The 23,258-nt window shown below is 34.9% G+C and overlaps 1 protein-coding gene across 1 annotated transcript in view; it reads left to right on the top strand.

Annotated features, from left to right (window-relative positions):
- The window catches only part of LOC137616342 (transient receptor potential cation channel subfamily A member 1 homolog), a 58,893-nt gene extending 36,478 nt beyond the window's left edge, over positions 1-22,415 (top strand). The window contains 8 exon segments of the mRNA XM_068345996.1: positions 4,383-4,474; positions 8,536-9,770; positions 9,773-10,130; positions 10,256-10,485; positions 14,057-14,351; positions 16,909-17,098; positions 18,065-18,175; positions 19,687-22,415. Of these exon segments, the coding sequence (XP_068202097.1) occupies positions 4,431-4,474; positions 8,536-9,770; positions 9,773-10,130; positions 10,256-10,485; positions 14,057-14,351; positions 16,909-17,098; positions 18,065-18,175; positions 19,687-20,583 (3,360 nt within the window). The 5' untranslated portion in view covers positions 4,383-4,430 and the 3' untranslated portion in view covers positions 20,584-22,415.
- Positions 22,416-23,258: the final 843 nt, after the last annotated feature.

The following is a 23,258-nucleotide window of genomic DNA, read 5'->3' as shown; positions in this document are numbered from 1 at the left end:
GAAACAGATACGGGTAGTCCTTCTTGAGTTCAGTCATAGGACTATACTTCAATGGTTTCTCCGTTACAATGGGGACAAAATGCACAAACGGCGCTCTACCAACCTCATTACCCAGCAGGACTTCTACTCCTTTGACATCCAATGAATCCTTTACCACAAAATCAAAATGACCTGTCACCAACTCGCATGATAGTTTCAAACAGCAAACAGGGGTAACCTTCTCACCTATTTCCCTCAAAATAACCGAATCTCTTGTAAGACTGTTCCACCAACATGTGTACACTTCGTGTCACTACAATATGGTTACATTTTGTGTCGTGCAAAATCTTGACCGAAGTCTGCTCGCTCCCATCCATAGTGGCTAAGATACCTTCATAAATATACAATTTATAGGCATCCATGCTGTTTGGGGTTGTCCTGTTCGTCGTGTAAACGTTAGCTGATTTATATTCCTCGTCGCCCTTTCCAGTTTGTTTCTTTGTCTTCAGATTCTGTGAAGTTGAGTTATCCTTAACCACTTGGGCGACTGCTTTTGGTTGGTTCGACCAACATTCCTTATTGATATGGCCTGTTTTGCCACACTTATAACAGACAATATTAACCTTCTGCACGTCTTTCACAACAACTGAAGGAGGACGATTTGGTGATTGTTGCTGTGGTACTGTAGCATTCTGCTTTGGAACAGTACCAGTGGTATTTCCGCTGTAACTATTAAACTTGTTCACATAGTTATTACTGTACTGGTTTCCATGGTTCAGCGAATAGCCTACTTGACACTTGGCTGGAATGACAGTTGAAACTTCAAACCCGATGAGGGTTCACGACTGACAATATTATAATCTTCACTCAGCGAAGCGTCTTTACCAAGTTTCTTCACCTCCTCTTTCTCAAGTACATTTGAATATGTTCAGGAATACCTGGTAAATATTGTTCTAGCACTATCAATTCTTCTAAATCAGTCATCTCTCTCACGTTAGCAGCCTCTATCTATCTCCTATAACATTGACGTACCTGATAATCGTAATCCATGAAAGTCATTGCCCCGTCCTTCCACAAACTTCAGAAATTCTCCTTAAAGTATTCAGGGGTCATCTGATACACTTGTAGTACGCTCCTCTTCACTTCTTGATACTCCTTCCTCTGCTCCTGAGACAAAGCAAGATACAGTACACACTGCGTCCTTTCCCAATCAAGACACACTGCAATAACACAGACCATTTACCTTCTGGCCATTCCCTCATCGATGCGACCATTTCAAAATGATCGAAGAATGTGTTGGGAGCTTCTGTGAAATTTGGAATTAACCTCAGGGCATTCGTAACATTAAACATGGCTTCGTGCATAGCAGGGATCACCTCTGTCTGAATTGCCGTCTTTGCACAAGCATTCAACGGTTCTAATTCCATTGCGTGTCTTGCTTCTACTATCTCTCTTTCTTCCCGTCTTCTCTCAATTTCCCTCGCATGTTTTGTGATATCTCTGGCTTCTTCCCACTCTCTTTCTTCTCGATCTCTTTCTCTTTCTTCCCGTCTTGCTTCCATTTCCCTAGTATTTTTTGCGATTTCTCTTGCCTCTTCTCTCTCTCTTTCTTCCCGTTCTGCCATCATTTTCAACTTAATCAAATTCTCTTCCGCTGCAATTTATCGAATCTCAGCCTCTACATTACTGTTTGCTTTCATTCCTTCTGTTTGTGGGTCAACTGGTCCTTGCTTTGCTACAAATTCTGCTTCAGCCTTCTCCAAACATTCACGAGCTGCTACAATATCTTCTTCTGACAACTTTCCCGAGTTTATCAACGCTTCTAAGGCTAGACACTTGACTTGAGCTTTAATCATTCCACTCGTTGCCTGGCCACCATATGGCATTAAAATAGTGAGCCACTGAGCTTTAGTTACATTAGCTTCTGACAATTACTGAACAACCGAGTTTTCTAAAAACTATTGAATATTAAGTTGTGCCATCTTGTACTTTACAAAACTTATACCTCTCAATAAAAAATAAATCTTAACAATACACAGAATCCTGTCAACACTAAAATGTTCAAACTTTTAATGAAAACATGGCTTTGTTATCACCAATATTTAAAACAGTCTTGCTCGATCCCAAGGGTCTGAATACCAAAAATATATATTACAGCTGGCGAATTACAGAAACTCCCAAGATCCAAACTCACCAGTTTATATTTAACATAAATCTGTTACACTTCAATAATACCCAAGCTCTGAAAATATTACATAACTCTCAGACGGCAATGTATATGAACACTGAATATCCAAAGGTCTCTTACGCTACTCTCAAAACTGGGTGATTATTTTATAAGAACTATTAAAAAATAACCTCTTACTTCGGTTCTTAGTCAGGAATTACGAGTAAAGCACTGTTAGGAAATATTGGCTATCGAAATAATACACACTTTACAAAAATTATTATATTCTATAAAAAGTTACAATAATACAAAAGGATTTAACACCAAAATTAAATTACTTGAAATATTAAAGCTGAACAAAACCTTAGACTAAGACAAAAGGACTTAAAAAAAAAAAATCAAACATTTTTTTTAAATTCTAAAAATATCTAATTTTGATAAATAATGAAAATAATCAACACTTTAAAACTAAATGATTAACCACTAAATGAAATTTACATGAATGTAACTGTTACACTTACGTCTTTAGCCTCACACGAGGTTACCAAACAGGTAAGCAAAAAAATAAATAAATAAATAAACTTCACTGTTCAACCTAAATCTCACAGGGCCAGTTACAAAAATTTATGACAAAAGTACTTACATTAACACAATACACTTGAAATAACATTCAATGGATTCATCAACGTTTGAACACACTTTTCACAATATATGTTGGATAGAAATCGGTAATCACGTTTGACAGTAAAACACTATTCATACTTGATAGAACACACACTTGAGAGGAAAAAGGGCGAATTTGGCTCTTTCAAATGGACAGGCTGGATCTCTTCTGCTGCTTATGCATTCCTAGGGTCTATATATATTGCCTTAATTCGTCTAGCATTTTCTAAATAGATTATTCTTGTTGCTTGGGGGCAAGGCTGTAGCAGTGAGGTTGCCAACATAGTAAATTGAAAAGGGGAACAAACCTTGCTTGCAAGGCAACCCTCTCTCAGCTAACTTTCCCCACCTCCCTCTTCTAACCACGTGGAAACATAAGGGGTCATAATACCTCGCGTTCATACCTCGTATGAGTCATACAGCATTAATAAACGAGATTACATAAGACTTCATAACAAAATACGTGAAATAAAAAGTTAATTCTCAAAAATAAAGTAAATTTACATATACTGACTTGAATGAAAAATACAGTTAAATGAATGACGAGAGTCTTATGTAATTTACATACATTTACTTGAACCTACATGAATGGAACTCACCTTACATCCCTTAAATACAAAATTAAATACATGAATAAATATTTACTCCTATGCCAGACCAGCTTCGTAAGAATGAGTATATTATTAACATGAATAAATATTTACTCCTATGCCAGACCAGCTTCGTAAGAATGAGTATATTATTATTATTTTTATTATTATTATTATTATTATTATTATTATTATTATTACTGGCTAAGCTACAACCCTAGTTGGATAAGCAGGATGATATATGCCCAGGGGCTCCAACAGGGAAAATAGCCCAGAGAGGAAAGGAAATAAGGAAAAATAAAATATTTTAAGAACAGTACAACATTAAAATAAATATTTTGTATATAAACTATAAAACTTAACAAAACAAGAGGAAAAGCAATAAGATAGAATAGTGTGCCCGAGTGTACCCTCAAGCAAGAGAACTCTAACCCAAGACAGTGAAACACCATGGTACTGAGGCTATGGCACTACCCAAGACTAGAGAATAATGGTTTGATTTTGCAGTGTCCTCCTAGAAGAGGTGCTTACCATAGCTAAAGAGTCTCTCCTACCCTTATCAAGAGGAAAGTAGCCACTGAACAATTACATTGCAGTAGTTATCCCCTTGGGTGAAGAAGAATTGTTTGATAATCTCAGTGTTGTCAGGTGTATGAGGACATAAGAGAATATGTAAAGAATAGGCCAGACTACTAGGTGTGAATGTAGGCAAAGGAAAAATAATCCGTAAACAGAGAGAATGATCCCATGTAGTATATATATATATATATATATATATATATATATATATATATATATATATATATATATATATATATATATATATAATACAGAGAGAGAGAGAGAGAGAGAGAGAGAGAGCCCTATGGTTTTGTTTGCCTCCGCCTCTTTTTCTTGTAATGACTAGCTGGAGGTTAATATCCAAAATATTTTAAGTAAATCCATGAAAACATTTTGCTGACTAAATATCAATTTTTTTTCAGATTTTCTGGAGTTGAAATATCGTTGAAGAACGTTATGTATGTCCCAAAATGCAATCCAAATACTCTACTATCAGTATAAATGAAGATAATGGGTGAGTCATACATAATACATCGCCAGAACTTACAGAATATGGTAAAGTATTCAAAATTTTGTAAGTGATTCTTATCTGTTATAATTTGCAAACAGCATTCTACATATGTACACACTCACACACACAAACACACACACACACACACACACACACACACACATATATATATATATATATATATATATATATATATATATATATATAGAGTTAGAAAGTTATAGATAGGTCTCGATATATTAACATTGATATCCCTGAATATAGTTGTTCAATTGACATATGGGATTGGACTTCATAGTTAGAAAAATAAAACATTATTTTTGTCATTTGTAATAACGGTACTGGAAAGCTTTTGTTGTAATCAGTCATGCCAAACTATTTTTTTTTAAATCTTAGTTTAAAGGTGGCTTATGATCGACATGCATAGGACAGGTCATTAATTTGTCCGAGAGACCGACTATACACATAATTATCATGCCAAGCCTCTCCTCCACACCTCTACTCTAGTTAGGACTAAGGAAGACCAGACAATAGTTACTGACGATTGGTAGTCAGGCTAATACTTGAAGCAAACACAAATATGATAAAGGGTTGGTATAGAAACCAAAGAACACAATACCAGATCAGCAACAAGTTTATGGCTAAAGATAACATAAAAACGTAAATGTTTTGCTTACGTTGATTCTAATTGAAAGTGGATCATTTGCTGGCTCTATCTTAACAGATTCGATACTCTCTCTTCACTAAGTGAGTTAGTCATGTAAGAAGTTACAGGTTAAAGACAAGACTAAGAAAAAGAAAAAAAAAAGTTAGTAAAACCTCACCCTTACGTTATGATATTCAGTACAATAAGACAACAAACACATAAGGAAAGATTAACTCTTGTATGACTCATAGGATGTCTTAGCTGTCAAGTGCTAAACCTCCCTTTTATGTCCGTTCAATTCGTTAACCAACATACAAGCTATTTGTGTTAATTGTGATGAAAATAAACATATTATATACAAACTAGCTGTAGGTTTACGAATTTGATAAAAATGCTGGCAATAAAAGCTACAGAACACTACATAGGAAGAATTGAATGGATAAGTTCTGAGTAAAGATACTCAGGTTTAAGTTTGATATATTTGATTTTCCTACAAATGATTGAATATAGTTCTCATAAACATAGATCGTAATCTTAAAGCCTATTATGTCCTAATAAAGATATAAACTTAAGGCTTAATCTTGCTAAAGTTTACATCAGGAAGGAAAACCTTGTTAAATGTTTTGATGAGGAAAAAGATAAACTTGTATATAGATCATTTACGTAATAAGTTCAGATATCTACAAAGCTTGGGAGAGGATTCTATCTAATTGAATATTTCTATGGATTTAGAGTAGCTACTCTATTTTGCTTACATTGATGATACCGACCTCTTGCACTTTACGGTTATCGTGCCACATATCATGGAAAGCCTAGCAAATGTGTCTCTAATAGAAAGCATAATGTTTTATGATTGACTATTACAAACTTACATACGTACTACTATCGAGGTTGCAAATGAACTCAATATGATGTAAAAGATTGCCATGAAAAACAAATATTTTGAACGAGACCAAGAGTTAAGGGTTATTGAGATCAGATATAATTATGATGTTTTTTTTATGCACTCAGGGTAGTAATCATGGAGCAATTTCTTTATAATTTTTTTCTGGTGATACCATTGTTGACCTTATAAAGACTATTGTACACAATACATATGATGTAACCTTTGCTCAAGAAATTTTAATCTCCTCGATGAATATTAAAATGGCTATCTATTCTAGAAATCGAGAATGGATCAGAAAGTGGACCAAAGAAAAGCCATCTTATTGGTTACCTGATCTTGTGTTATGCTTTTATTGTGTGGTTCACTGAGTATAAGTATATTAATTTTGAATATCCAATGGTGCAGTATTTTCAATTTTCATTTTGGGCTTTCTTAAAGATTCATATATATGTTGGTAGAAATCTCAGTATTGTCCAATAGATTTTCCACATTTGCAGAGTGGATAGTACAGTATGGCCATATGCTTCAGATCTTTGGAGTTACTATTCCTAGAAAATTGTTGTCTAGATATCACTTAATTGTATCTGTAGAGATGTTCTTTTACTTCTCTTGTAGTATTTATCTTTCCAGATGTCAGTTTTCTTCACCGATAAATGTAAAAAATATGTTCTGTCTGGACGACAATAGTATCCTAAGAACTATATCTAATGGAGAAGATTGCCTGTTTATTGGCTAGGTTTTCCTACCAGATGGTAATCATGGCTGGAGCTATCTCTAACAATCTTCCATTAGCATGATTTCTGTGAGAAGCTTCCTTTTGTGATTTTAGTGTCCATACTCTTCCTCTTTGTATACACCAGCATCCATGTTCATCCAAGGTGCCACAATTTTACACTGCACAGTCTTGGAGATCTTTGCTTTCCTTTTCTTTGGCAATGATGATGTTAGATTTAGAGGAATCTGAAACAACATTTTAATGTTCCAGTCGCCTTTAACTATATATTTTTCATTTTCCTTATTCTTATATATTTCTTATGCGTACCCATTCTTATTGGTTATACTTATATCTATATTTTGGTATAATCTTCTTTCGCCGATATCATTTACCGTGAAAGAATACTTCAGATTTGTTGTTGTAATTTTGAAGAGTGAGGAAAAAAGAAAAATCTCAAGAGAAATCTACCCTGGATTTCCCCAATAATAGACAATGAAAATAATACCCTGTAATTTAGCACCAGGTTTACTTACAAAGAAAATTTAACCGACACCAATAGTTACTTTCTGTGTAAAGGACTGGTGGCTTCGTAGAAAAATTAACTTCGTTTTTTAGTTGTTTGTTTTCTTGAGGTGTGCCTTCAAAATTGAAGTTGTTATACTCTTCGACAATACGTAAGTTTTTATAGGATAAGTCCAGAGGGGAATAAGAAAAAAATGATATCACTGTAACCATCTAATGTTTCGAAATCCTTTTTCCCATTGTTATCCCTATATTAAGGGGTCGGTTGCCTGATGAGCCCTCTCCAATGATTCTATCAAAGGCATTCTCTTCCAACAAACCATTTCTCTTCATTTCATCCTTCACCTTATCTCGCCATCTAATTCTCTGCCCCCTCTCGATCTTCTCCCTCTAACAGGTACTCCAAAGCTCTTTTCATTCCCTCCCTACCATCCATCCTTAACATGTGCCCACACCATCTCAGATGTGACACTATTATCACCTCTCTAATCTTCACTATACCTGCTATCTAATGTTACGAAATGTAAAGTTATAATTGCGACGTTGTTTTACAGGTAACTCGCATACTTTCCTTATACGTGTGTTCATTTGTGAGGATTTTCTTCTCAAGTATACCTTTTCACAGTTTTCCTCTTAGTATTTTCTGCAAAGGAGAGTTTTAGTCTTTTAACTCTTTTGAATATCTTATCATACTGTGAACATATGAATTAGACTCCTTATAAAAGATCTGCTTCCAATGAGGCTCTTGCAGTAATTTTTCACAGGATTGAGGAAATATTATCACTGTAAAATTTACCACTTATTTTCCAGGATCTATACTTGGTATTTTATACCAATTTTCTAGAATATTATTATATTATTTAGTGCATGTATGCAATATAAAGTCTGAATTCTATCAGCTAATCAGGCTTTCTAACAATCAACAAGCTTTGTGGTAGCTGAATAGTATAATCAGAGTTTATACTCTGTCAGTCCTGCTCACATTTAAATCTAGCCTTAGCCGTAAACACTTCAATAGCACGTCACCATACTGTTCTTGAGAGAGATCGGAATTCAGGAGGGGGATGTTGTTGTAGGTCTACCTGGTGTGATATCAGGTGCCATTGCTTTGCTTCCCTAAGAGTCACCTGAAGCTGTGAGTATATTTGGGCTTCATACAGGTTCTTGTCCCTGACCTCTAGTCCTCCTTAGCAACCTTTGAACAAATTCTATTTTAGGTGTCCTCAAGTGTTCTCGTGTACTTCCCAAAATAGGAGATTTCAATGCATAAAACCAAATTTTTATTTACTTTGCAGGGAACGTGATTCAACTGGTTGTGATCTTGTTGATGCTGTAACACGAAAGGATGCTAAATTCTGCAGAAATATTATTACTGCTGAAAATGTGAATTCTAAATATGAGGGCAATGCAACCCTCCTACATATTGTTGCAAAGAAATATGGCAAAAAAAAGAAAGGTCACACCTTACTGTTATTAGAAATGGGAATCAAATACACAGCTAAAGACAAAGATGGAAATACTCCTATCCACATCGCAGCCTCAGAAGGTCATGTCGAATTCTGCAAAGATGTTATCAATTACCAGAGAAGTAAAGGCTCACATCCATGCCTTGACATTACAAATGTCGCTAAAATGACACCACTGCATTTGGCTGCTCACCATGGAAAATCAGAAGTTGTGTCTCTTCTTTTGAAAGAGGGAGCTAATGCAACACTACAAGCAAGTAATGGGTATTTACCACTACATTATGCAGCTGCATCTGGCTACCATAAATGTTGTGAATTATTAGCCCACACATACCCTACTGATGATCCCAGTGGTTGTGAGCCTCCTTCGCCTCTCATGCTGGCTGCTAAAGGAGGCTATGAATGGTGCTGTAAGAAATTTGAACTTTCTAAAAAAGACCTTAATTGGCAGGATAAACAAGGAAATACACCACTTCTCATAGCAGCCAAAAAGGGCTTTGGAATATTTGTTGCCCACCTTATAAAACTGGGAGCAGATCTTAATATAAAGAATAAAGCAGGAAACACACCAGTTATGGAGGCCATCTCAAGAAATTCTCATAGTTTGTTAACTCTGCTGGTTGATAGTGGGGCAAACCTCAGTTTCCAGAATAAAGAAAATAAAGGAGTTCTTCATTTAGCTGCTGAAAAAAAGGCAGATGAGAGCATGAATTTACTTCTCAGCAAAGACAGTGTTAAGAATGACATTAACAAGAAAGACAAGAATGGGTGCACGCCCCTTGTAATAGCAATAAAAAAGGATTGTGATAAGTGTGCATTTATATTACTGGAAGCCGGTGCATCTCCACATGAGATGTGCAACCTGAATTTTACTCCATTACATTTTGCAACTCAAGCAACAACTGTTAATATTCTGCATACATTGCTGAGGAATAAATCTGTAAATGTTAATGCTACTTCTAAAAATAAATTGACACCACTACATTTGGCAGCTGAGAAGGGAACCAGGGAAGCATGCATTAAGCTTTTAAGGAGAGGGGCCTGTATAGATGCAACTGAAAACAGAGCCAGACAGCCCTACACATAAGTGCTAGACATGGGCATTCTGCAATAGTTAAGCTTTTGATCAGACAAGGAGCTCATAAAAGAGCGATAGATGATGACAAGTCAACCCCTCTCCATATTGCAGCTGATACAGGAAATCTTGAATGCTGCAAGATACTTGCTGAAGCTGATCCACAACTCTGCAAGGAAAAGGATTTCAAAGGCAGATACCCTGTAGATATTGCTTTCCATAAAGGACATACTGAAGTTGCAGAGTTCCTTCTGAAATCTTTATCTTGTAAAAGAAACAGCAAATTACCCTCAGGTTTAGCTAAGAATCTCCACACCTGTACCCACCAAGCCCTCAAGGAAGGAAACAGGTTAGGTATAAACTGCATGTAGTAATTTTGAGATCTTATGTGTGCAGATGCCATCTTTATGTTCTAATGAAAATTAATATACTCTTTTTAGGTATGTTACAATTACACAGTTTCTTTATTTTCAGGTCGACCATTGAAATTATCATTGAAAGTCGTTGGTGGGAAATATGCTTCATCTCTAACCAGGAAACCCGCCATGAGCATGGACCTTGTGATAACTTCCGACAAACTATAACACAGTATCCAGATTTAGCAAAGGTTCTGATGGATAAATGTGTGACCACTCTTCGTCATGGAAGTAACCTTAAAAACTACAATTTCAGATTACTTGAGGATTCTTACTACTTGCCTGCAGGTCAGATTCAAATATTGACAGAGGATTATGTTTGGAATAAAAGATAATTTTGTTAAGGTAATGCTGACTTTTAAATATATGAAGTAAAACATGACATAATTGGAATGCGAAATAATTTTATTGTGGAACAAAAATCTCACTTCATCTATTACCTAATGTTCAATAAATCCCGAAGAGCCTTATTAAGGATAAGTTCTTCAATTGCAAAACCTCATCTTTAGAGGGCCAAATTAGATTTTTTTCACATGTCACCATATGTCATTAATTGGTTCCAGGAGACCTGACGCAAGTCAAGCTTCGACGTAAGTTAAATAAATGGCTTACTAAGTGACTTGCACGTTCTCTCTACATATACTGAACAAGATAAAGTACTCATAACGTACTTTATTTTGTTCAGTATAGTACTGTATAGTGCAACACTTCATCTTTATTGTATGACGTAAAAGCCAATGTAGGGTCAGGTAAAGCAGCGTATATACTGTATATGGATGAGTGACGAAAAAGTTGAAACTGATGTCAGTGCAAGCGAAGTGACGTAAAGAGTGATATTACTGTAAAGCTACGATTTTAAAGAATTCTCCCTTATCAAATTGTTAAAACGCATCAAGAACACAACTCAGAACTAATTCATAAGGCAAAACTAAGAAGGCCTATAAGACTGAGCAGTAAAGAAGATGAAAAATAGTAAAGCTGCAGGACCGGATAATATACCAGTAGAGGTATGGAAGAGTCTTGGAGAGGAACGCATAGATATCTTGTGGGACCTGATGCAAAAGATCTTCAAACAGGAAAAGATGCCAGAGGAATGGAGAAGCCTAATCATCCCCATCTGTAAGGGGAAGGGAGACATCCAGGAATGTAGCAACTACAAAGGCATAAAGCTAATAAGCCATACTATAAAAATATGGGAGAAGATCATTGAGAAGAGACTCAGAGATGAAACAATTGGTGAGGAACAATTTGGATTCATGCCTGGAAGAGGGACTGTAGAAGCAATATTTGCTTTGAGGTAGACGATAAAAAAACATTGGGAGAGACAGAAATGATTACATATGGTTTTATTGACATGGAGAAGGCATACGATCGAGTACCATGTCAGGAGCTGTGGAGATGTATGAGAGAAAAGGAGTCCCTGAAAAATACGTAAGAATCACCCAAGATAAATATGAAAGAGCAGAAGCAAATGTTAAGAGCAGTATAGGCCTAACAGAAAGTTTCCCAGTAAATGTGGGACTACATCAGGGGTCTGTATTGAGCCCTTACCTATTTGATCTGGTCATAGATGTAGTAACACAAGGTATTAGAGATCAGTCTCCCTGGTGTATGCTTTTTGCTGACGATGTTATACTGTGTAGCACTAGGCGAGAGGTAGTAGAAGAGAAACTGGAGGAGTGGAGAAGAGAAATGGAAAATAGGGGATTGAAGATCAGCAGGAAAAAGACGAAGTATTTGAGATTGAAAAATGGCGAGAATGGGGGAGTTAGTTTACAAGGAGAGAGATTAAAAAAGAGTTGAAAATTTCAGGTATTTGGGATCAACAGTTACAGATATCCCATTTAAGAAAGAAGGGATATCGGGGAAAATAGATAGATATTAGGTGGGAAAGTACTAAGCAAAATATTACGAAGAGAGACAATGCAAGACTATTTAAAGTGAAACGGGTCTATGGCACTCAGAAGGGATTGTTTTCCCGCCAGGCCGCTGTAGGCTGTTACTTCACCTCCCCATAAGTTTTCACAAATATCGGGTTTTATTAATTCCATGTTTTCGGTAAATTCTGGTATTCAAAGAAAGTTTATAATAACATGTTTAACTTATGCTGAGTGTAATTTATCCCAATTTGTGTTAAAATATGTGAAAAATTACAAAGTTATGTGAAAAATTACAAAAAGTGCATCCGAAAATAAGCTGCTGTCGTTGACTTCGGCGGATTGTGTATTAAATTTAGACTTACCATGACGATACTTTATATGTTTATTCTTTCACATTGTTTATTGACAAAACATATATCTCACAGAGAAATATAGGTTAGTAAATAAGTTTTGATTCACATTACTTGGTAATTATTTGAGAACAATGAAGATGTTCTGACAAAAATACTTCCGACCAATCAGGTATCAGGAACCTTTCCGGGCTAAAAGGGCACCCCTGTGAGTTGGTGCAAATATGCACCGCTAAAAAAATAGACTATAGAACAATTACTAGAGGTAAACTAAATCATCGTCATTTGCTGGTAGTAGGTTGGTCATGGCACCATTCACCTGTTATGATACTACTGCTAGAGAGTTATGGGGTCCTTTGACTGGCCAGACAGTACTGAATTGGATCCTTTTTGTTTTCTGGTTATAGTTCATTTTCGCTTTGCCTACACATACACCGATTAGTCTGTCCTATTCTTTACATATTCTCCTCTGTCCTCATACACCGGACAACACTGAGATTACCAAACAATTCTTCTTCACCCATCGGCGTCAATGACCTTCGATGTCAGGATGCCAGAAAACTTCAAATCATTCATTCTTCTTCACCAAAGGGGCTACTGCACTGTAATTGTTCAGTGGCCACTTTCCTCTTGCTAAGGGTAGAAGAGACTCTTTAGCTATGATAAAAGCTCTTCTAGGAGAAAGACACTTGGGTAGTGCCATAATCTCTGTATTATGGTCATCCACTGTCTTGGATTATAGTTCTCTTGCTTGAGGGTACACTCGGGCACACTATTCTATATAATTTCTCTTCATCTTGTTTTTTTTAGTTTATATAGGAAATATTTATTTTAATGTTGTTACTGTCTTAAAATATTTTATTTTTCCTTGTTTCCTTTCCTCACTGGGCTATTTTCCCTGTTGGAGTCCCTGGGCTTATAGCATCCTGATTATCCAACTAAGGTTGTAACTTAGCAAGTAATGATAATAATTAAAATAATACTTAAAATAATAATAATAATAATAATAATAATAATAATAATAATAATAATAATAATACAGAAGGGATTATTTCAGTGATTCACGTAACGGACTGTGTGACAGACTGAATGTCAATCTATGTGAAATCTGATACCGGAATCATACAAGAAATCAAATGAATTATTCTTAAAAATTCTGACACTAAATACTTTGTTTCTTAAATCTTTTGTATCTGCCACTCGGATTTGTATCTGGCATCGATTGTAGGCTGAAGTTATCTACAATTATCAGAGGTTAAAAGAAAATTTCACATATAATTAGCTAAGCTACAACCCTAGTTGGAAAAGCAGAATGCTATATACCCATTCATGCTATATACAGGGAAAAATAGCCCATCGAGGAAAGGAAACAAAGAAATAAATACACTACAAGAGAAATTATGAACAATTGAAATAAAATATTTCAAGAACAGTAACAGCATTGGAACAGATCTTTCATATATAAACTATAAAAATTTCAAAAAACAAGAGGAAGAGAAATAAGATAGAATAGTGTTCCCGAGTGTACCCTCAAGCAAAAGCTTGTCTATAAGTACGAATTTAGTACTCTTATATTTTACCTTTTAAACACTTCACTAAAATAGAAAATATGTTTTGTCTTTCTTTCAGAGGATACAGACTCATTCGAAACAACATTAGGGGATGGTAACTGTGATCCCTTTACTGAGTCTGGAGCACTTAAACCTGGAGCTCAAGACTACACCCTTGATTCCGTTAAGTGGAGAGACCAACATCCTGTCCACCTTATGGTTAAAAGGCGATGTTTGAATCTTCTTAAGCACCCTTTAATTGAAGGCTGGATCTCCTACAAATGGAATGCTTACCTCAGAACTATCTATTTTATTATCATTGCACTACAGATCATCCTCTCGATTCTCCTCATATTATTTTTGACCAAGATTCCGTAAGTATATACATCTGTGTCTCACAGACAGAAGAACTGTATCTGTTACTTCAGGTAGTTTTTCATAATGTGGGCCTTTCTAATACTGTCTTATACATTAGTTTCAATAAAACCATATCAGTAAAGGTCATAACGTTGAAACTAATGGATAAATAAAATAATTTCCTAATTTCTCAGATATCTCACTACAAAAATTTTAAGAAATTCCATTGAGTAAGGAAAGGTAAATGATATTGATACACTTATAGCACGAAAAAAAAAGAACGAACAATCTTTAATAGCTTTGCATGTAAACATTCATTTTTACATGCAAGTGAAACTGATCAAATACAGTTCAAGTAAAGAGAATTAAGTTTTCCTTATTTGTAATGTTAATAACCCCTTGATCCCCATGATTAGGAATCTGACTACTTAGCTTCTGTAAATACATATTTGCTCATATGATATACTGCGAACAGTAATTTTGTAGTTATAAATCTTCCAATGATTTTTATAAGGTTTTTCCATTAAGCTGAATTTGACTGGGAGACTTATCATTGTAAAATGGATTGAATCCATGATATTCAACTTGGTAAATTTTTAGTCTAAGGTTCAATTCCTGATCATTAGTATGATAGTGTTGTTAGAAATAGTTGATGCATTATTTTACAATGTTTACAAATCTACAGGGTGGGCCAAAAGAAGAGTTACAGTTACTTCATTATCTTTTTTACCTTCATAATAACGTTTGAGTTATAAATACATGTTGAGCAACTGAGAGAATAAATGTTCATTGTAAAATGTCTAACGTATGTATCTATGTAAATAAATGTCTCGATGTCTACTAAATATAAAATGTTAACTGTAACCCTACTTTTGGCCCACCATGAAAGCCTACTGTATATGTGTAAGCATCTCAGTTTTTATAATTCATCTTTTTTTTTACATTACCTCCTGATCTTTGACTTATGAAATAATTAGATAATAAATGTAGTTACTGGTGATGCTGCTTGGTAAAAGATCGAATTTCCAGCTTTACTAGGCACCAAGTATGATGTGGTGATTGGGTCATAGGAGGGCTTTGAGAGAAAAAGGAGTAAGTGGTGTGATATGGAGATGGAAAATTAGTTAATAAGAAAATCACATCATATCAGCTGCATGATTCGATGTCTTAGAACACGAGAAGAGATACGCCTTGACCAGATTTTTTTTTACGAGAATAACAAGCTTAACCTCTTTTATACAATTGTTACCAATTCAAATCCAAAAGATTACTCGAAAATTACATTCCAGTCTACTTGAGATTGTATATATTTCTTACAAGATTATGACACATTAGGGACACGCTGATCAGTTTTAATTGTCAACAAAACCAAGGTATGATCACACGTCGCAACTGGAGGACTAACCTTGCTTATTACATAACCAGGGGAATCAGCGTTTACTGTGTCCAAGCCATTACCAGACTTGTAAGCAATGGGGCAACGTAGCTGTTAGGTACCAACAGAGGTGAGGTGAATGCAAGTAAAGTTAATTCAACAGATAACGAGCTTATATGTAAACAGTTGAGGGCAGCAATATCTCAAAAAATAAAAAAACAACATGAAACATGCAATGGCAAGCTTAAACATGGTTTTCATGTTAAAAATGCAGGAGAGAGAGAGTGAGAGATGGAAAAAAAAACAATAACATTACAGTGTATGAGTGTGTACAGTATAATGCAAGTACTGTACAGTAGGCACACTTATGATTTGCACACAGCCTGATTCTGATGAAAAGTCAAAAGTTCTCAAGACATGGTGACCAGTAGGAGAAACATAATTCAACCACTCCCCATTGTGAGCCAAAAAGAGGCCTTTTTATTACCTTCATATATTTAAGCCATTTAAAAGAAGACAATCGACAATAGAATCATCCAAATCTGGATTTTAATAGATGGAGTACAAAAGGTCGATAAACAAAATTATATGTAAGGAAAAAATATGTGATAAGAAACTTATTTTTGACAAGTTACAAATGTGAACGGTTGACTGACCATTATGATTTTCATTTAGAAACACTCCCTGTTAGGGCAATATATATATATATATATATATATATATATATATATATATATATATATATATATATATATATGATCAGCAGAACTGTAGTAGTCAGGCCCACCCACACTATGTTGGTTTGCTGTGAGCAACCAGACAAAATTCTTCCTACATCACTAAGCCCCAGGTGACGAAAATTGGCCGAACCACGGACATGAATAAGTACATGTCTGAGGCCTTTGTTCTGTAGTGGACTAGAAACAGCTGCATTTGTTGTTGTGGGGTGGGTCTGTGTTTATATATACATATATATATATATATATATATATATATATATATATATATATATATATATATATATATATAGGCATAGGAGGAGGTGGTGATGATGATATATATAATTATATATGCACAAACATATATATATATATATATATATATATATATACATATATATATATATATATATATATGTGTGTGTGTGTGTGTGCGTATGTACGTATATAATTCAATTTTTACATCTTTTTATTCTACAGAAATTGGAAAGATATATCCGCGCGTGTCAACAACATGACGCAAGAAATATCCTGTCAAGATTTTCTGGGGAAGAATGATACATATGTTAAATCGATTCTTGGGAAGTATAACTCCTTCCTGACTTATCACATCCTATTATTTTTGGCAACACTCACAGTATTCTGCCTAGAAGTATTTAGGCTTTCAAGGGTTAGTATTCTAATCAAATTTAAATCCTGTAAGATATTATTCGAATTCATAACACGTACTCTATATCCTGAGCACATGAAAAAAACACCATTCAGTTTTAAAATTTGGGTAGTATGGGTATGCCCCTACTGACGAGCACTCCTCATTTCGCAGAGGGGAAAGATATTCCTGATAAACCCTAAGTTGGTGTTCCAACCAAATAACACAATAAATAGTTGCAATAAACACGTTGGTGTCATACACTTCAAATACATCTTTGCTTAATGTCAGACTAAATATTTCCAGTATTTTTTAATTTAAGGGAAGAGTGATGTTTTGACCTGGAACTCCCGTTTTCAATTAAATATCTTGTTCTTTTAATCATCAAAACTTAAAACAATATATCTCATGATGCTAAAGTATATTAGAATTTACATTATTGAGAGGATATTACCAAAGTTCTTCTTTGCTCAAGGGGTTAACTACTGCACTGTAACTGGTCAGTGGCTACTTTCCTCTTGGTAAGGGTAGAAGAGACTCTTTAGCTTATGGTAAGCAGCTCTTATAAGAGAAGGACACTCCAAAATCAAACCATTGTTCTCTAGTCTTGGGCTGTGCTATAGCCTCTGTACCATGGTTTTCCACTGTCTTTGGGTAGAGTTTTCTTGCTTGCTGGCACATTATTCTATGTTATTTTTTTTAATCTTGTTTTTTGAAGTTTTAATAGTGTATATAGTTTAATGTTGTTACTGCTCTTAAAATATTTTATTCTATTTGTTAATTACTTCTCTTGTAGTTTATTTTATTTCTTATTTCCTTTCCTCACTGAGGTATTTTCTCTGCTGGAGCCCTTGGGCTTATAGCATCTTGATGTTCCAACTAGGATTGTAGCTTAGCAGGTAGTAATAATAATAATAATAATAATAATAATATACATAGTCTGACTCTTTGAGTTAATGCATTCTAATTTGATTTACCCACGAACAGATGCCGAAGAACTATTTCCATGATCTCACCCACCCTCTGAGACTTCTCTGTACCATCTTTGCATTCGTTCTTTTGATTCCATACAAATCCTGTGGGACTCTAATTAAACCGGTAAGTTGACAATTTATTAGAAAGAAATTTACCATATAACATACTGTAGTTTCATGGGGAAAAAAAAAAAAAGTTATATTGATCTCTGATTTACTAAGTGTGTATTGTAGCGAAATGGCATTGTATCAGTCTATATAAGGTGCACACTATACAAATTGAAATAGATGTTTCTTAGACTTGCTCATTGGCGCATCAATAATAGTCCCCATGTGTTCCTATCTCAATGTTTAAACATAGATGCCTTATAAGGAACATGAGTTTCAGTACAGCAGTTACAAAAAAAAAAAAAAAAAGGCACAATCTTACAGCAAATTATTTTAGTTCTGGAAAAACAAAACCAATGGCATCGGCATAATACGGATAACACACAACCTCTACAAAAACATGAAGATAATCTTTTTTCCATCAAAGTAAACCTCTCTTGTCCAATGGAAGCCAGATAAGTAAGGTGTGGTGATAAAAATAGTTAAATTGTTGTTCTTTTGATCAGTTCACCCCATCTCATCATCAATCAGGGAAAGGTATAGTATCAGTGCACTAAGACTACTCCTTTCCAAATAAACCTGGAGCATAGACTTCTCATGGATATTCAATCGAACTAGATAACAATTAGTGTAGATCCAATTAGAAGAACACGACCAATGTAATTCCGTAAATTTGGACATGAGATTAGTGAAAACATTACACAAGGGCATAACTAATCTGATTCAGCTTTTGCATGAAGTAGTCTTTTCCAGAAAATCGAATAAGTATGGCCAACAATAATGGCAGTTCATCTCTGATTTAAATCTGAAGTAGGCCATCTATCTAATGGGGCAGCAAGCATAACTAAATTACACTTGAAATAAGAATTTATGACACAAACAAGAATCATATACAGTAAAAAATCCTTTTGTTCCAAAATATAAAATGTAGTCCCCATATCATTCCTATGGATGTTTATCAAAGTGGGAGTTACATATTTCTCTGAAGGGTTGCAGTGTTGATAATTATCTTAGTGAGGTCTTTCTGCAGAATACGCAATCGTTCTATTAGGGGCTACAAGATAGTTACCGTGTTTTACTTCTCAGCTCTCTTAATGTACTGTATGTACAGTATATGTATTGGCAAGATGTTAGCCTCTAGAAGGTATAAAACCCAAGTGTATTACCAAAAGGACATAATTAGCTTTGTGTCAAATGTAGAACCCAACATGCGGCTTACAAATTAGTCAATTTAGCAAAAATATAGTACGCATGTAACTTATTCCTCAAATACGATACAAGTTCCTCTGCAAAATCAAGTTCATTATGAAATTGCATACATTTAATATACCTTCGTGTAAAGTACATCATCAACGATATCTTACATGATTCTTTAACAGCGCCAAGTTTTCCAGACGTTATGGAATTCTATACAGGTCACTGTAAAACATTTTTTAAATATGGTCATTGCTAGGAATTTATCATCAATTTCGACATTAAGTGCACGTCTTAATCATATGTAACCTAAATAAATGTTCTCTTTTCCAGGCTATTCCTTGGCAGTTTGGCGTGATGTCATTTATGCTAAGCTCCGTTTGCCTCATGAACACTCTCAACAAACTTCCATCATTCGCCTTCCTGTCCAACATCACTCACCAATTCATTAGGTCGTATTTAAAGGGGCTTTTCTTGATATCAATCATAATATTCACATTTGCATGTAGCTTTTATCTGCTTATGCAGAATGATGAAGGATTTAAAAATATTTTCAATGTCATAATCAAAACAGTGGTATGGGTGCTTGGCGATTTGGCATACGATGAGACATTTGGAAACAAAGAGTTGACCTACCCATTCCTAACCATGTTCCTGTACCTCGGGTTCATTTGCATGGTTGGAGCATTTATCATCAGTCTCATCAAGGCTCCATCAGTGGATACCCTCACAGTGGCATTCAATAAGGTGGCACCCTTCATTACTTTCATGCTTAGTATTGACGTCTGCTTATCCAAGCAGAGACGAAGGTATATTGTTGGCAAGTACAGTGATAGAGAAAGTTATTGGTGGATTAGAAAATTAGAGGATTGGTGGCTAAAGGGCGCCCGTTCAACAATCCAAAAAATTATTATTCCAGTGACCAATAATGTTACTTTGATGGATATTCGCCAACAAAAACGACCCTGGTTCATTCAGAAAATGGAACGCATTGCTAACTTTTACAATACATTTTTTGACAAAAGTGATTCCAGCATTCCAAATGAACTTCATGAGATATTAGAACCTCAAACTGCTAAATTAGATCAACTTTTGACAATATGCAAGAAACTTATGCATAATTATCAGGTGCAAAATGAGCAAATTATTGAGTTAAAACAAACACATAGTGAACAAATTACAGAGCTAAAACAGCAACTTGATACTTTAATGGCATCTTTGAAAACATGATTTTTTTTAGAAGGAATCCTGATGAAAGTATAAAGCGTGGCCAGGAGTTGAATAAATGTTGTACAACTATAAAGAAATGGCAATGCCTTTGCGATTACAGCACAATTAACTGATTTTTAAAAAAATCATAGCATGCATTCAGCTTCATATCTGATGTTATATATTTGCTGAGAGATGTGTAGATACCTTTGGATATTATGTTTCTGCTCCTTCACTTCACATCCCTGCACATTACATGTACAAAGATAGTAGACCTGATTAACTCCTGCCTGAAAAACACAAACCTCGTACTTGTCATACTATATGCTAGAACTTAGCTGTTACCATTATAAAAATATGCAAAGGCAAATGTACTGTAATTTTTGGGCATTTTTAACAAGGTTTAACAGCTATATAATCCACTTTGTATACAATTCATAAACTCTTTAATTATTACCATAACACTTTCTTAGTTGTTTTACCCACTTCCACAGGTCCACACCAGCTGTCTTATTCCTATTACCGCTATTACCTTGTCACACTGAGCGAGTGGCTGTGTTTGTCGGTCAGTATTTCCCAAACTGGGATCATGGCCCCCTGGGGCTATGTACCTAATGCAGGGGGCCATGATTTGAGGATATGTATGTACAAAACCAAAGGAGTTTAGTGGGTAGGCCACCAGTGGAGGCAACTTACAGTACTTGCTTGTGCAATGCCTTGTTCCCAGATTCATGAGTAATACATCAGTCTGTGTAAGGACCCTTTTTTTCTGATTATGTTCTTACAATACAGAATATGGAATATTTGTTCTCAGCATGACATGCAGATGGCTACAGTAGAAAGCTAGACTACTTTGTTGACATATTTAGACAGCTGAACACACTAAACCTGGAACTCCAAGGAAAGGAAGCACGATAATTGATATTGTTGACAAAATCAGAGCTTTCATTCATAAGATCGAGAATTGAAGGTGCAAAGTTAGAATGGGATACTTAGCAATGATGGATACAGCGTCAGGAATTAGCCTACACAAGAGTGCGCTATTGCTACACAGAACTTGAATTTTAATATCTTGATGTCTTGGAAGGAGAATTCAAGACACTTCCCAGACATCCCCCTCACTGTTCCAGTGACATGCATTTCTGATGACAATGGTGATGCCCAAACAGAGTTGTTGTCACTTCATGTAGATTCTGGAGTTAAGATGATTTTTTAAACTGAATCTCTCACAGAATTTTTGTTATCAATGGAAGCTTCATAACCTGAGTTATGTGACTTGACCTTTCGACGCCTCTAACCATTTTCATCAACTGCCTCCTCTCAACTAAATATAAAAGGAAATATCGCAACAGACTTTAAGTGAAGCAAGACCTAGAGTCCTTTATAAACTAAGAATCAGGAATCATGTTGATAACTTGCAACATCATCCACCAACTGAGTGGAATGAAGATTCAAGTGACAGAAACATGAACCTGACATGGATGTTCAGAAGCAAAAATGCTGTGGAACGACTCGCCGAAGTGGTTGTGTAGTGGTTGTGTTGCAATTACGACTCCCTGGGATAGTATTCCACTTCAGAATTATTAAGTCACCATACTGGTCTGATAAAAAAAAAAAAATAGATCATACAGCGTGGGATTAATTGACTTTTAAATCACTGGGATTTTTTATGATCTTGTTCTTTGTTTGTTTATTGTTGAAGCAGCTTTCCACGATATATACATTTTATTACACTATTTATGGAAATTTCCTGCGCTTTAAATTTTTTCTTTGGTACCATTTTAATATGATATTCACCGAAAGGAAAACTACAATGACAGTACTAAAACTTTATAAAAGAAAAATTAACAAATGAATGAAATCAATAAAATTACAGAATTTGTTAGTATTTTGTTTGCACCTAATGAGTATAGGACTGTAGACAGTCCACAATAGCCATGGCGGTGGGCCATGGACAAGTAACCTGAATGAAAAGGGGCTAACTACCAGATAAAGTTTGGAAACCACTGGTCTGAACCATTTTTTTTAGAAGGGGAAGAAAGTTTAAACCAACAACCGATCTCAATGTAAGTTATCCTTTTTAAGACGGCATTTCATTAAAAAAAATTGGCCTGTCATCAATTGCAGAGAATGTTTTTATGTTAAACAGGTTAACATGATCTCTTCATATTTTATATATGACACGTTTATTTTAAAGTTGTTACTGAGTTTAAGATTTTTCTCATTTTTTATTCATTACTTATAGAGTTTATTCATTTCCTCATTTCCTTTCCACACTGGGTTATTTTCCCTATTGGAGCCCTTGGGCTTGTTGCATCCTGCCTTTTCAATAAGAGTTGGTTGTAGCTTACCAAGTAATAATAATAATAATAATAATAATAATAATAATAATAATAATAATAATAATACCATATTTGGGTCAAATTTTAAAGTTGAATCATGGTTTTTAATATTTTTTCCGGAATTGTATTTCATTCATTAGGCCTAATAGTTCCAAGTAAGATAAATTAACTCTTCAAGGAATGTTTTATGAGATTATGACAAAAACTAAATACACATTCAATGGTTCAGTAATGTCAACCTTAGTAGGGATAGATTTACCTACTTTTTACTATGAAATTGTTATTTCAAGATCCCGGAATTTGTTTTCAGGTTAAAAATTGTCAAATTATGAATTGTTAAGGTGTGTGTTGCTT

This window comes from Palaemon carinicauda, chromosome 22 (assembly GCF_036898095.1).
Source record: "Palaemon carinicauda isolate YSFRI2023 chromosome 22, ASM3689809v2, whole genome shotgun sequence".
Taxonomy (NCBI): Eukaryota; Metazoa; Arthropoda; class Malacostraca; order Decapoda; family Palaemonidae; genus Palaemon; species Palaemon carinicauda.
The sequence above is the reverse complement of the archived record's forward strand: the minus strand, read 5'-3'. Positions and strand labels throughout refer to the sequence as shown.